General features: G+C 38.0%; 1 protein-coding gene across 2 annotated transcripts in view; it reads right to left on the reverse strand.

The window, feature by feature from the left end:
- Positions 1-16,167, reverse strand: part of lrba (LPS responsive beige-like anchor protein) — an 875,634-nt gene that overhangs the window by 755,174 nt on the left and 104,293 nt on the right. For both annotated transcript variants that reach the window (XM_043699606.1, XM_043699616.1), the window contains exons 16-20: positions 14,183-14,280; positions 11,407-11,499; positions 11,048-11,156; positions 8,056-8,137; positions 4,530-4,653 (exon numbers count right to left, since the gene is read on the reverse strand). In XM_043699606.1, the coding sequence (XP_043555541.1) occupies positions 4,530-4,653; positions 8,056-8,137; positions 11,048-11,156; positions 11,407-11,499; positions 14,183-14,280 (506 nt within the window). The remainder of the gene's footprint in view (positions 1-4,529; positions 4,654-8,055; positions 8,138-11,047; positions 11,157-11,406; positions 11,500-14,182; positions 14,281-16,167) is intronic.

Here is a 16,167-nt window from a genome sequence, read left to right on the forward strand (position 1 = left end):
GTTAACCTTTCGAGTACCCTATAGGACAGCATGTGATGCTACAAATATACAACCCTAATTCCTTCCTCACTCCATGTCCCCACACCGTGATGGATAAGGCGAGACCCTCAGTATACAAAGCTCTGTGAGCCACAGGAAAAAACAGCTGCTACCATGTAAACCAATTAAAAGCCGATGGCACTCAACACAGCCAGTCTCACCATCTTGATAAGTGTGAGGCAGATGACACTGCCCAAATACCAATGACATCCCTGGCACATTCTCTCAGTCACCATACTCCTGATGAAATTCATACTCTCCCATCACTACCACCAACTGAAATAGATGCCCAAGAACCACCCTGCCATTGAAATATCATCGCCTGATTAGGACCAATTGGTCAGGGCAATCAAGCCCTGAACAATCTACTGATAGACATCAATGACCCTCTCAAAAGGGCATGAAGACTTCTAAGAATCAGTGCAACACCATCCTCAGGAGTGGTAACTCGAGACCAACCACTATAAAGAGAAGACACCCTGAGACCATTGGCAGAAGACCACCTGATGATCATCACCATGTGAATCAAGGCCAAAATCTAGCGTGATGGTATATGATCATCCAGAGTTAAGTTCAAGTAAAAGATATTTGATTATATATATGGTGTAAATGGTTTATTTGTAGGGTCTTTTGTTATAATATTAATTTTGTGAAATAAATATCATGTGTTACTATTAAGGGTCAACTTGCAGTTTCTTTGCTAGATATAAGAGTTAAAACACCCTGTATGGTAGGCACAACACCTGGTCATTTGAGATAGATGAAGCACCTTTCAGGAACAAAAGTGGCAAACTCATCTGCAAATTTGTGCAAGAGAGATCAAATAATGATCTAAGAGGACAAAGGCTGTTTCTCCTAAAGAAAGTTCTCTCAGATTATGTCTTCAAATCTAACTCGCTTCCAATCACAAACTGGGTCAGGTAACCTCTGTGAAAGTGTTATCACAGTGCCATTCTGGCAGCTTGTTTTTACCAAAGTCAAAATTGATGCTGCTGTAGCTAGTATCTTCTACTTTGCAAAAAACTATTTCCAAAACTTTCCAAGAGATATATAGTTATGTAATTAATACTTTGGATAACAGTGGTTGGATTGGGCAACAGATATTAGATTTAAGGACCATCCAAATGACATGGAACTTTTGATCTAAGTGGATCATCTAGTTAATGGCTTTTCAGGAGAAACATCACAATCAAACTGTCTAATTGTTTATTACTCAAAATCATATATCCTACTAAGATTCAATAATTCCCACGATCCAACTCAACTAATACAATGCTGAAAGAACCAAAGTAAAAACATTTAGTCCAGGCCACAATCTCTTAAAGAATAGTTATTGGACAGCTTGTAACGCAGGGCAGATGTTTTCATTTTGAAAAACTTGGCACATTTAATCAATGAAGCAACAAGGAAGGATACTCCATTTTAAGATCTGAAATCACTTATTTACTAACTGCACTGTAAAAGGTTCAGAAATGCTAACTTGGTAATATATGGAATTCAGCTTTGTAGAAAAGAATCTTTTAATACTTAGATAGTGTTCATTAACAACTAAAAAAGTTTAGTCAGAATTTGCAGAAGAACTACTAGGATTTAAGCGAGCAAGTTAGTACCAGAATTATTTAGATGACAGAGTCATAGAGATGTACAGCATTGAAACAGACCCTTTGGTCCAACCTGTCCATGCTGACCAGGTTTCCCAACCCAATCTAGTCCCACCTACCAGCACCCAGCCCATATCCCTCCAAACCCTTCCTAATCATATACCCATCCAAATGCGTCTTAAAATGTTGCAATTGTAACAGCCTCCACCACTTCCTCTGGCAGCATGACAACATAAACAGCAAATAAAGTGAAGAAAATCGTATTTGGGCATGATCATTGAAAGTTTCTCACCAGTAATGCAATTGTAGAATCATAGAACCCCTACAGTGCAGAAGCAGGCCATTCTGCCTACTGAGTCAACACAAACCCTCCATAATTGCAAACTCCAAAGAGTCGCTGAGCGTGGAATCGGAAGCAGTAGTGCTAACTACTGAGCTCGCTGCCACAATTGTGATTAAATTAAAAACTGTGACAAATCTGCAAATTTGACAAATTATATTTTAGCAGCATATGCTGCATTTACAGAAAACAAAGCAATTATTCAGCTCAACAATTCCATGGCAGTGCTTACACTTCATCTGAGATCACCAGATAAAATCCCACAATTCCTTTCACCATCATGTGTACATATTTAAAATCAACCCCTGTTTAAAGATGTTCAAGATGTTATGACAACTCTGGAATAGGTGGGACTTGGAATGCAAGCCTCCTGAACCAGAGGCAGGGACACTACTGCTGCATATAAGAACCCTCTCCCCCATCTGTACATTCAACTTCTAATTAAAAGCATTTGACATACTTGCTTGTCTTGTGAGAAGATAATGAGCAGTTTATACCTGTACTCAGAGTTTAAAAGGATGAAAAGACATTAATTGAGATAACTAAAGATGCTAGAGGGGATTGATAAAGGGAACAGAAAGTGGATGATTCCCCTTGTGGAGCAAACTAGAATGAGAGGTCACAGTTTTAGGCTAAGGGGTGGTAGATCTAAATGCAAATAAAGCATAATTACTTCTCTCAAAGGCTCTGCAAAATTCCCATCCTCAGAGCATAATGGACACCAGGAAACTGAATAAATTTGAGGAGATAGACAGATTTGTAATTAGTAACAAGGTAAAGATTTATTGGGAACAGGCTGGAAAGTGGAGTTGAGGCAGAGATGAGACCAGCCATGATTGTATTAAATGGATTAGCAAGGTTTAAGGGGCGGAATTGCCTACTAATGCTGCTAGTTTTATATGCTACAACTACTCCTCGCACTTAGTGAATCCCACATCTTAACCAATTTCTGCAAGCTTAAAGTCATTGGTGAAGCCAAATCTATAATATGGCGTACACAGATTTGGTCACTTGAAATACTTGCATTAATACAATGGCTTTAACTTTAAAACAGCATGAAGGCAACTCATAGAAGTACAAACAAAAATAGACACCAGTACAAAGAGGGTCATTGAGAAAGTTATCCAGAAGATGCAGGCCGAGAAGTCAAGATTTGGAAGGTCATTCCAAACCACAAAAAAAAACTACGATATACATCTAAAGGCAAACATTACAAAGAGGAAGTGAAGAAAATGGGAAAGAAGGCACAAAAGGTCAGGGGAACAAAGCTTCTTGGAGAGTTGCAGAGCTGGAGAAGATTTCGGAGATAGTATTCGCACAATCATGAATACAGAATTTTTGATTTCATAGAGGATTTAACCCAAGTTAAAGTTTTGAATGAGATAAACTTCGAGGAGGTGTATTACAAAAGCACTGAAATAATCAAATCTTAAAATGAAGCAGCTTGATGAGTGTTTCAGCAACTGGTGCTGAAGGAGACAGAGGCAAATGATACAATGAGATAAAAATAGACTCTCTTAAAAATATATGATGTCTGAAACTCAGTTTAGTAATTTCAATGTTGTACTAAACTCTAACTTTGGCTCAACTTAAAACAATGTATCTCCCTCTCTCCCTCTCACAGATTCTCAGGAATGGGACCATGGGAGGACATATAATTCTTATGGGCAAGATAAACTTTAGAAGGGTCATGATTGAGATCCATGAGGAATTTCCAGGCAAAGGCAGGGAAGAGCCTGAAGGAAATTTAAGCTTAGTGAGCAAGGAAATCAGGGGAAATGACCAGCTCACAGACCTTCTCAATGTTAAAGGAGTGACAAAGGAGTCAATGAGTTTCATTTTACTGGAGGAGAGGCCCATACAAGCTGCAAAGCATTCAAAGAAGAATTGGATGTAATGCACCTCCTGTTTCCTTGAAGAATTAGATCAATGTTTCCAAGACTAAGCAATTAAGAAAATTCGCAACTTTCCAGTGAAAAGGTGACAGAGGGGAAATAATATTGATGAACAATATAGATAAGATACAGGTATGTAGGTGATTTAGTTTGAGCAACTAGAAAGCTCAAAATTTCAAGATAAAATGACAAAACTTAAAAACATTAATTCAAACTCAAAATCGAGAACAAGCACAGTATTACACTCAGCATGTACAGAGCAAAGTACTTTTTTTTAAAATGCTGGAGTTTATGTTCAGGAGATATTATTGACTGAGCTATTAAAAAAAAATGTTCAATTCTTAGGGGTTAAGCATTTGCAATCTTTAAGCTGGGGGGGTCTGTGTTTGCAAGTGTTCTGCATGATCAGAGGAAAGTGCTCAAAATGTATCAACAAATTTATTTTCCCCAAGCTTTCTGCCAAGCAACTTCACCCTTTACTTAAATATTTACTAAAGAGATCTAAACACACAAGTGGATTGGGCGAGTGAGAAAATCAAAAGTTACTAAGCTACTTGTCCAAACTTCGCAGTTATGAAAATCAGAATATGGGGCCAAGCATAATTAATTCAACTAAATTAAAGCAGTCAAAATTTACCTCAACAGCAAACATACCTCCTGTTTTCTCGGCTGTTGTTGAAAAGTTTGATCATATCCGATAAAAAAACACGCCGAACCTCCATAGTTTCTAACATCTGAGGAGAGTTCCTCAACAATGTTGCAATTACTTTCAGGATTTCTGAAAAATAATCAGAATGCAATTTTAAAACTGATAGAACTTTCAAAGCAATTAGTACTTTAAAAGATGAATCAGGCTGATTTGTGACTCCTAGAATTCAGAAATCAAGAAAACTTACACTTTTTCTTTTTACAGGGGTGCCTTAAAAATCCACCCACTAATTAAGCTCAATACGATTAGATTAGATTCCCTACAATGTGGAAACAGGCCCTTCGACTCAACAAGTCCACATCAACCCTCCGAAGAGTAACCTACCTAAACCCAATTCTCTCTGACTAATGAATCTAACACTATGGGCAATTTAGCATGGCCAATTCACCTGACCTGCACATCTCTGGACTGTGAGGAAACCAGAGCACCCGGAGGAAACCCACGCAGACACAAGGAGAATGTGCAAACTCCACATAGACAGTCGCCCGAGGCTGGAATCGAACCTGGGACACTAAAACTAAATTTACACTTAAATATAAATAGTTGCATATTTTGGGTGAATATACAGAAATCACAAATGGATTTCTTCGTGATTATTGATGCTCTCTATTTATGCTCTTTCCCACAACTTGAAACATTCTCTTTGCATCCGCTGTATCAAAACCTTTTATGACTTGAAAGACTCCTATCAAAGCAGCCTTCTTTTCAATAGATACAACATTTGTCCAGTCAATCCTTTCCATATATGTATTCTCCCATACTTCTGGTATCATAGAATTATTATAGCACAGGACAGGATCACTTGGTTTGTCATTGTGCAATAGGTCTCTGCAAAAACAATCCATCTTGTGCCATTGTCCTCTCTTTTCCTCAAACCCCTGTAAATTTCACATCTTCAGATGATGATCCAATTCGCTCCTGAAAGCTACTGAATCTGCCTTCACGACTCTCAGAGCAATCCAGACCCAAAGAATTGCTTGTAATGTCACATTTTCTTTTTTTGTCACATTAAAATAATTTCCTCTGGTTCTTCATATTTCCACAAATAGGAACTGTTTCTTCCTATCTATTCTGTCCAGGCCCCTCACGACTTTGTCTTACTTCATTTGTACTCTTCTCATTTTTCTTTTTTAATGAGAACAGGTCAGAAGCAACAAACTTGAGTTCTTTATGCCCAGAACTATTCTCATTAATCCTTACAGCACCCTACCTAAACCCTTCACAATCTTCTAAAAGCGTGGTGCCCAGAACTGGTCATAATAATAGTTGAGGCCAAACCGGTCTTCTATATCAGCTAGTTTTATCACTTGCTTGATGTTTTACCCCCCCAATTTTTTCACCCTATTCATTAAGCTTAGGATCCCCTGTGCTTTATTAACTATGACCTCAACAGGCCCTGCAACTTACAATTATTTGAGCAGATGTACCTTCAGTGGTCTATTTCTGCACATATTTTTGAATTGTGTGCTTGATTTTATATTGCAAGTAGGTATTATTTCAAACAAAATTGAGTATTTCACACCTCTCTGCACTAAATTGGATTTGTCACTCGTCCACCCATTCCATCAACCTGACCGTATCCTTTTCAAGTTTTACATCATTCAATCTCACTATTCACAACACTTTTAAGTTTAGCGTAATTAGCACATTTTGAAATTGTGCGCTCTAGACTAAAGTCAGGTCATTAATCTACATCGTGATATTGTCTGGGGTCTTAATACCAATCCCTGGTGAACCCAACTTTCAACGTCCTTTCAGCCAAAAAAACAACTCTTCACCACTACACTATTTCCTGCTATTCAGCCAGTTTCAACTCAAGTTTGCATAAAAATATATTGTGCAGGATGTTATTATATGCCTTTGGAAGTCTGTACACATCAGCCACAGAGCCCTCATGCTACCTCATTTGCCCAAATAACTGTTACTTTTAGAAACAATAATCAGTCCAAAAATTAAGTCCCTATATTCCCAGAGGCCCATAGGGCAGCTCTCTGAAGAGAGCTAGACAACCGAGTGGTGGTTTCACTTGAGGGTCACCACACCTCAGGTAGTGGGCAGAGGTTGAGAAGGAGACTCCTTCCTATAACCTCTCTACCAGTGTAAAAAAGTAACTCTCATCACTGGTGTCACTCTGCATTGTAAAGTAACTGTCCAGCAAACTGAGTTAACCAATACTCCAGTTTCTAAAAGCTTTCTGGGTCATTTTCTTACACTTGGAATTATGGGTACTGTTGGGGAGGGGAAGGGAGAGGGGGAGGGGGAGAGGGAGGGGACTATAGATGTGCTGGCTTGAAACAAATGCTGGAGATGAAGGAATTTCAAAATAAGTAGGTGGAGGCAAGACGTTAATTGTCAGATTATTTTACAAAACCCATAATTAAATTGTTAGAGGTCTGAGTGGTGTGGCAAATGCTTTGTACAAAATGAAGTCGCAATTATTTAATTTGTCATAATTTTGATTGTACATGCAAACTAATTCTTAAAAAGTAAATAATCTGTCAACACATACAATGTACATAGAATTAGATTTATCCAATCTGTATGAAAATTAAAATCACTCAAGTGTATTATAGCACCTTTCTCACAAACCCCCATTATTTCTTGAATTATACACTGTCCTTAAATGTAGCTATAAACTACTCCTATCAATCACTTTTTTTCACGTTTATTTCCACCCAAACATGATCTTAAAACTTGATCTTCCAAGAAAAGATCATTTCTCACTAGCGCCCAAAACTAATCATTTATTAACAGATCTGCCCCACATCCTTTTAACTTACATGACACATATTGTGCCTATTTATTTCAATTTGTCCTATCAATTCATCAACGTTGTTACGAACATACTGTAAAATGTACAGTTGCAAAGTCCCAGAGGACCACAGGTCTGCTCTCTCATTACAAAGAGACAACTGGTGATGAGTTCATCCCGAAGGTCACCAGGCCTCAGGCAAGAGTCAAGGTTGTGAAGGCCAGGCCTTCATGGAGACCTCAGACTGTGCAGGAATTGAACTGATGCTGGTGGCAGCTTCACTTTGCATTGCAAACCAGCCATCCAATCACTGAGCTATGAATGTACTCATAAATGAATGCTCACTCAGATAAATAGCCTTGCCAGGGTTGGCTGGATCCAAAAAGCAGACTTAATTAACTTAATAATCGCTCTGTTTTGAGGAAAGCACAATTTTCATAAATTTTGCATAAGCTATGATTGAATTTCTGCAATTTTATCCATTATTCCCTCAGTATTCAAGAGAGCATGTAGTCAAGGCCAAGTGCTTTTTTCACTTCAAGTTCTATCATAATGTTTAATTCCTCCAATTACATATATATCACTTAATTCAATCATTAAAATGTAGCTTTGGTTGCAATCACAGAAATTCTGCCTTGATCTTATGACTGAAATAGTTGATAGGCAAACATACCCATAATAATGGGCGTAAAAAAAAGTGTGAACTTTTTAATGCTTACGTGAGTTTTGTATCTTCACTGACGAATCTGGGTCAGGATGCTGCTTATGCACAACTTGAGTGCAAATCTGCTCAGTTAGGATCTTAGGAAGAGAGTGTTCAGGTATTAACACATTTATCACAAAACTGTCATTTCCAACACTTTCTCGGTCCAGAGAAAAACAAACATCTCAAAACGAATTATTTGCAAACAACTGAGTGTTATCTTCATATACCTAGACTGAAGATTTAGACTACTCTCAGAAAATACAACGGACGTCTATGTCAAGCAGCTGACAGTAAGATGAGTGTCAAAAGAAAAACCAAGCCATTATGATATTGCACTATGAATTAAAACTTACGCACCATAGACAAATGCAAAAAGAGCTACAACACGGATTTATAGACAAATGTATCGCAACAATTTGTTATCCAGCTACTTCGCACCAACAGAAACATCGTACAATATATGTTGAAGTTTCTACTCAAACAAATTGATGAAATTGATGATATAACAGAACGACGTGTGCTTGAATCACAGAAAGCTGGTATTCAGGTCCAGAAGGTAATAAGGAGATCAAAAAGAATTGTCACATTTATTGCTAAAGGAATGAAGTATAAAAGAAAAGTCTTGATTTAACTGTACAATGAACTGGTCAGACCACATCAGATTTTTATTGTAGTGTTCTGGTCCCCTTACTTGAAGGTGGACATAATTGCATTGGAGGCAGTTCAGAGAAAGCCCCTTGGAATTAATTCTGGAGATCAAAGGATTGTCTTGTAAGAGACTGAGTAGTTTATGCTTGCTAGAATTTAGAAGAATGAGAGGAGATCTAATCAAGTTATATCAGACCCTAAAGGGGATTGACAAAGTAGATGTAAAGCAGATGACTCCCCTTTTAGGGCGTTATAGAATAAGAGATCATAGTTTAGGTAAAGGGGTGAGAGATTTAAAAGAAGAAGAATTAGAATTACTTCTCTGAAGTGGTCGTAAAGCTATGGAATTCACGATCCCAGAATCCAGTGGATGCTAGGACACTAAATAAATTTGAGGAGGAGACAAGACAGATTTTTTAATTAGCAACAGGTTTAAGGGAGCAGGTAGGAAAGTGAAGTTTAGGCTAAGGTGAGATCAATCATAATAATATTAAATGGCAGAGCAGGTTTGTGAGGCTGAATTGCCTATTCCTGCTCTTTATTCTTATGCTCCTGTGTTCTGACCCAGGATTCTCATTCTTAAACTGAATGCCAGATTTTATGATGTTATGGTCACTATTCAGGGATCTTTTAGTCAGATCATTTATTAAACTTGCCTCATTGCACATTATCCAATATAAAATAGCCAGATCCCTGGTTTGATCCATAACAAATTGTGCCAGGAAACTGTCCCAAATACAACATGAATGGCACACCAACCTGTCTGATTATCATCATTCACTGTCATTGAATCAGAATTCCTGAAACTCCCTCAAAAATGTTACAGATATACTCACACCAGATGAACTGCAGCAATTCAAGGCGGCAGATCATCACCTTCCCATGGTCAAATAAGGATCAGCAAGAAATGCTGGTCTGGCCAATCTTGCTCAAATCCTATTCAAATAACTTCAACAAACAGAACTTAGTGGTGTTCCAAGTTCCTCATCAAGTGTCTGCATATTTCTGACGGATCCCAAATCTCAATGCCATGCATCAGTCATGTTACACCAATTGTTTAATGTTCTCCATTTTCCAACTTCAACATTTTTCCTCCACCTTTTCTCCACATGCAACTTCAATGGCCATACTAAATCCAATACACACCTTTTGACAAAGTTACATATTAAAAGTTGGGTTCTAAGTAAGTAAATATTGTGGCATACTTGATATCAGTCATGGAAGGCTCTATTCTCTTGATTTTGGAATTCCAGATTGCAATACTTTTAAGTATATGTACACACTCTGCAATTACAGAGGATTTGTAATTGGGGGAATACACTGTGACAAATGACTTATTTCCTGACACTCCTTTCACAGTCTACAAAGCCCAAGAATGAGGAATATGCACGAAAAAGCACAATTCCAATCACGCTGAAAACAAAACTCATCACCATCAAAACAAAATTGTCCACATGTTGGCATCCATCCATCTTCAACATTCACCACAATATTCCCTCCACCATAGATCTACTGCAACTACAAGGTGTAGTTCAAGAGTCAATACAGTTCATGACAGAATCCTTTGAACCTTCCAATCCCCTCACGTCTACCATGTAGGAGTACAAAGCAACTAAAACACCAATATCTCAAAGTGCCACATCTTCCAGACTTGGAACTAAGTTGCTGTTCCCTCACTGTCACTCAGTCAAAATTCTGGAACTCCCTCCCTATGGGTAAGCCTATACCATGGGAACTGCATCAATTTAAGGAGGTTGTTCACCACTATCTTCTCAAGGGAAGATAGAGTTATATTACAAATGCCAGCCTTGCTAGAGATGCCAACATCCCAAGAAAAAATTCATTAAGCGAGCATATTTGAATTAGTTATAGTAGTTGAGTGCTTGAAACATTCATAAATTAACAAACACAAACCACATTGACATTCTGCAAGAACGTTTTACTTCTAAAATACATTTAAGTAAAACAATAATTAATTAAAATCTCAGATTACAACCAAATATTCAATTATAACTTTCATTTCAAGCTGAGATTGTGCTGAGAGACTAAATTCAGATGCACATCACTTACAAAGGAATTTACATCACTGAGTTATTTCTTACATTGCATGATGACTATCAGCAGGACACCATGACCAGATGAATAAATTTGAATAAAATACATATACCTTTCATTTTGATCACATTCAACATAGCAAAACTTTTAAAGTGCAAAGTCTGTTCATGTTCAGTGTAGTCTTATAACAAAAATTGTTGAAATTAAATTATCCATGGTGAAAACAAATTTACATCTATTCAGACAGTGCTTTTACAAATTTATTATTTAAAAAATCATTATTTTGATTACTTAATCCTTACCTCAAATAAGACATTATACGTAGTCATGGAAATTACATTAGTGTGCAACATCAATCTTTCAGCCAGCAAGGAGAACAAACCATGTCCAACCATGACTTCAGCTTTGCGCCTATAGAAGAATGCACTATACATAAAAGCTGTAAAAATTTCATTCACAATAGCAATTTCAGATCTGTACACAAAAATGGTAACTGAATACCTATGGGCTGATGGATTTTGATTCACAAGAGCTTAAATTTTGAATCTCAAAATCCACATAGATTAAGAAACAAACAACTTGCATTTCAAAGGAATATCTTACAGCACCTCTGACCAATTAATTGATGAAATAGATTACATAAAAGTTTACTTGCGCGTACTTTGGAGCAAGATGCTTCAGAAAGTATCCCATCACTTTCAAAGCTTGCACCCTTATCCCTTCATTTTTTGAAGCCAGCAGTTTATAGATTATCCTAAAAATTGTCAACAGAGAACATAGTCACAAACTGATAGAAATAGCCACGGTAAGATTTTAGTCAATGGTGGGTAACCAGATGACAACACTCCAAAAATCAAAACAAGAAATCGTAGTTCAATACTTCAAAATCTATCTTTTCTATCAACATTAGCTGTGTTCAAAGATAAAAGTGACCAAAGAGAACCAGCCTCTCAAAAAAAATGTAACAGTGCATTTAACATAGCAAATAATATTCCAAGGTACCGCATAAGAATATCAAAAATCAAAATTTGACTTTGAGCAACATAAGGAGATATTAGGACAGCTGCTTGGTCAAAGATGTAGGTTTTAAGAAATGCCTTAAAATAAAACACAGAAGGTGAAACAGAGGTTTAGAGAAGTTTTAGAGCCAAGACCCAGGTAGCTGGTGGCACAGTTGCCAATGTTCAAGTGATTAAAATCAAGGATACACAAGGATAGTGAGGAAGAGGTTACAGAGATGGACAGGGCTGAGACCATGGAGCAATTTGATTAAAAAAAATTAAGAACTTTTTAATCAAGGTGCTCTCAGATTGGAAACCAGAGTGTATTTGGGAGTAGAAGGCTGAAGCATAAGGGTAACATGGCGCAAGTCAGGATATAGGCAGAATTAACTTTGGGCAAATGTCCCCACACCTCAGGAAGGACATACTGGCACTGGAGCGTGTCTAGCGGAGATTCACACGGATGATCCCTGGAATGGTAGGTCTAACATACGAGGAACGGCTGAGGATCCTGGGATTGTATTCATTGGAGTTTAGAAGATTAAGGGGAGATCTAATAGAAACTTACAAGATAATACATGGCTTGGAAAGGGTGGACACTAGGAAATTACTTCCGTTAGGCGAGGAGACTAGGACCCGTGGACACAGCCTTAGAATTAGAGGGGGTAAATTCAGAACAGAAATGCGGAGACATTTCTTCAGCCAGAGAGTGGTGGGCCTGTGGAATTCATTGCCGCAGAGTGCAGTGGAGGCCGGGATGCTAACTGCCGCAGAGATTGATAAATTCTTGATGTCACAAGGAATTAAGGGCTACGGGGAGAATGCGGGTAAGTGGAATTGAAATGCCCATCAGCCATGATTGAATGGTGGAGTGGACTCGATGGGCCGAATGGCCTTACTTCCACTCCTATATCTTATGGTCTTATTAGTTCAAGACCCAGTCCAGAAATTTGAACAAACTTCAATGAAATACTAAGAGTGTGTTGCAGTGGTGGAGGTACCATCTTTTGATTAATATGTTGAACCAACATTCATCCGCCCATAAATGACATAAAATACCTGTTTGGATCAGAGTCATACAGATGATTTTTCTGTTGTCCTGGCCAAAATATATCCCTTAAATAGTGGATCTGATCAATCATTTCTGTGCACAAATGACTGAAAACCAACATAGGTCTATCAAATTTGGCGATGAATAAAAAGGATTTGGAGAGCATTAGGATATAAGCAGAAAGAGTTCTAGATAAGTTCATACTCAAAGTGTAGATCAGAGAATGGTTAAAAGAGAAAAGGAATAGTGAGATTTATATTCAGTTGGGAAAAAAAAAGATATGTGCATGACTACCTGAAGGATTTACACATTGTCCAAGTAGGAAAAAAAACAGAATTGGGGAAATTCTAAGTTTTTATTTCATGGCTTTTAAAAAGTATATTTTATCAAGCACAGAATATGTACCAGCTTTTTAATCAAACAATAATCAAAAATGTCGACAATTTTCAATCACTTTAATTACTTTGCATATGACTCTCATTAAATACATGCTATCAATAAATGTGAATGTTAACTAATGAACTGTGGGCGGCACGGTGGCACAGTGGTTAGCACTGCTGCCTCACAGCGCCTGAGACCCGGGTTCAATTCCCGCCTCAGGCGACTGTCTGTGTGGAGTTTGCACATTCTCCCCGTGTCTGCGTGGGTTTCCTCCGGGTGCTCCGGTTTCCTCCCACAGTCCAAAAGATGTGCAGGGTCAGGTGAATTGGCCATGCTAAATTGCCCGTAGTGTTAGGTAAGGGGTAAATGTAGGGGTATGGGTGGGTTTCGCTTCGGCGGGTCGGTGTGGACTTGTTGGGCCGAAGGGCCTGTTTCTACACTGTAATGTAATCTAATCTAATCTAATCTAAAAAAAAAACTGACAAACAAATGAGGCCAAATAAGTTTGTTCAAAAGACTAATTAATCCCGAATTGTGACTAAATCCCAGTTCATGCCACGCTTTCCTCCATTGAGGTACTAAGAAACTCTACAGAGAGCCAGTTCATCTCACATTCATGTCTTAAGAAGTGCTTTTAGGATTCATAGATTTGGTCATACCTCAACATTTTCATATTTTATCTTTCCAAAACAAAAATCACAGCTGCTGAAAATTCTTTCCAATTTACAAGTCAATCATTTGGAAGATTTTCAGTAGCAGTGGGTGCCATAAGGTAGTAAACAAAAGGATATATACATCAGGTGTTTTAGAAACTCTAAATTCAACTTAAAATTTGGATAGCAAAACTATTAAATAAAACTCCAATTACATGGGTAACGCATTCCAAAATCCTACTTCTATTTTATACAATCAATATGCCTGTAAGCAAATTTCAAGCTACTACTAATTTCAACAACCTACAACATTTCATTCGAGAAGATATAACTTCATGTGTAAGATTTTACCGCATTCCATTCCTCTGATCAAAAGCAGGAATCATTGATCCTGGATGCTCGGACATCAGAGCTACTAGCAGCTGTAGAACATCCATCAGATTGTCATCCTGAAACACAAATGTTTATTTCAAGAAATATAACAGAATTCAAAATACCATGGTTTAGCCAACAAGTCCACAAATGTAAGGAAAACTTAATATCATATTTTAGTAAATGATCTTCCTTCAAACTGAATGTGAGTCACATGGATTATCAAATCATTTCAAATCCTAGATTTTATACTGGATGCATGGATAGAATTAATTTTCCTTTAATAACTTGTAACAATTCCTTTTTGCTATTGTAAATAGATTGTGAACTCAAGTTTAAAAAACAGGAGTTGATTCATCACTTGTACATAACCAATGTAAAATTTGAACACATTTTCAAAATACTGTCTAAATCTTACTTTATTCCTTGAAAAATTAGATAAAATGATTTAAAATTTTTATTACATTTTAATAAGCTAATTTAATACAATTGATCAAAATAGCCAGCAACTTGACAAATTAAAGGGAACAATAAAATCAAATTTCGTAGACAACTCGAAGCAAATATGTAATCCATTTACTGGTCTTCACATATTAATTAAAATAACTTAGATTGAATATTATAAAACCAACTCATCATTAAAAAGTGCTAATGAAAATCTTTCTTGAAATTCCAAAAACAATTGCAGTTCATGAAAGCTGTTTTATACTTAGTGATATATGCTTCTACAATATTAGCTTCCTCCAGTCCACACCCTTGTGAACATTCAAGATATTAGAAATATGTTGATATTCTGATAAAGAAATGATGGAAAATTGCTACACTTATAAAGAATGCCAATTCATGACTGCATGCAAACAAAACTAATTAGGGGTGTGACATTCACAGGAATAGGAAAAGGTTCTTTATTAAGATTTTACACAATGAACTTTGTAAACTTACAGCTCACGACAAAAATCTTGAACAAAGTTTGTGCAAAGATTTGTAGCTCGGGTGCTCGTTGTTGTGGTTCTGTTCGCTGAGCTGGAAGTTTTTGTTGCAAACGTTTCGTCCCCTGGCTAGGCGACATCATCAGTGCTTGGGAGCCTCCTGCGAAGCGCTTCTTTGATGTTTCCCCCGGTGTTTACAGTCTGTCCCTGCCGCTTCCGGTTGTCAGTTTCAGCTGTCCGCTGTAGTGGTTGGTATATTGGGTCCAGGTCGATGTGTTTGTTGATGGAGTTTGTGGATGAATGCCATGCCTCTAGGAATTCCCTGGCTGTTCTCTGTCTGGCTTGCCCTATGATAGTAGTGTTGTCCCAGTCGAATTCATGTTGCTTGTTGTCTGCGTGTGTGGCTACTAAGGATAGCTGGTCGTGTCGTTTCGTGGCTAGTTGATATTCATGTATGCGGATTGTTAGCTGTCTTCCTGTCTGACTGCCAGACTACTGCGACCCCTAGGACCCATAACGGCACACAAACCAACAGCCACGATCAGACAACAACTCACCAGAACGAAAGACCCGATACCCAACATGAGCAAGACGAATGTAGTGTACAAAACACCATGCAAGGACTGCACAAAACACAATATAGGACAAACAGGAAGACAGCTAACAATCCGCATACATGAACATCAACTAGCCACGAAACGACACGACCAGCTATCCTGAGTAGCCACACACGCAGACAACAAGCAACATGAAATTCGACTGGGACAACACTACTATCATAGGGCAAGCCAGACAGAGAACAGCCAGGGAATTCCTAGAGGCATGGCATCCATCAACAAACACATCGACCTGACCCAATATACCAACCACTACAGCGGACAACCGGAAGCGGCAGGGACAGACCACTATAAACACCGGAGGAAACAACAAAGAAGCGCTTCGCAGGAGGCTCCCAAGCACTGATGATGTCGCCTAGCCAAGGGACGAAACGTTTGCAACAAAAACTTACAACTCGGCGAACAGAACCACAACAAC

This window comes from Chiloscyllium plagiosum, chromosome 1 (assembly GCF_004010195.1).
Source record: "Chiloscyllium plagiosum isolate BGI_BamShark_2017 chromosome 1, ASM401019v2, whole genome shotgun sequence".
NCBI classification, from domain to species: Eukaryota; Metazoa; Chordata; class Chondrichthyes; order Orectolobiformes; family Hemiscylliidae; genus Chiloscyllium; species Chiloscyllium plagiosum.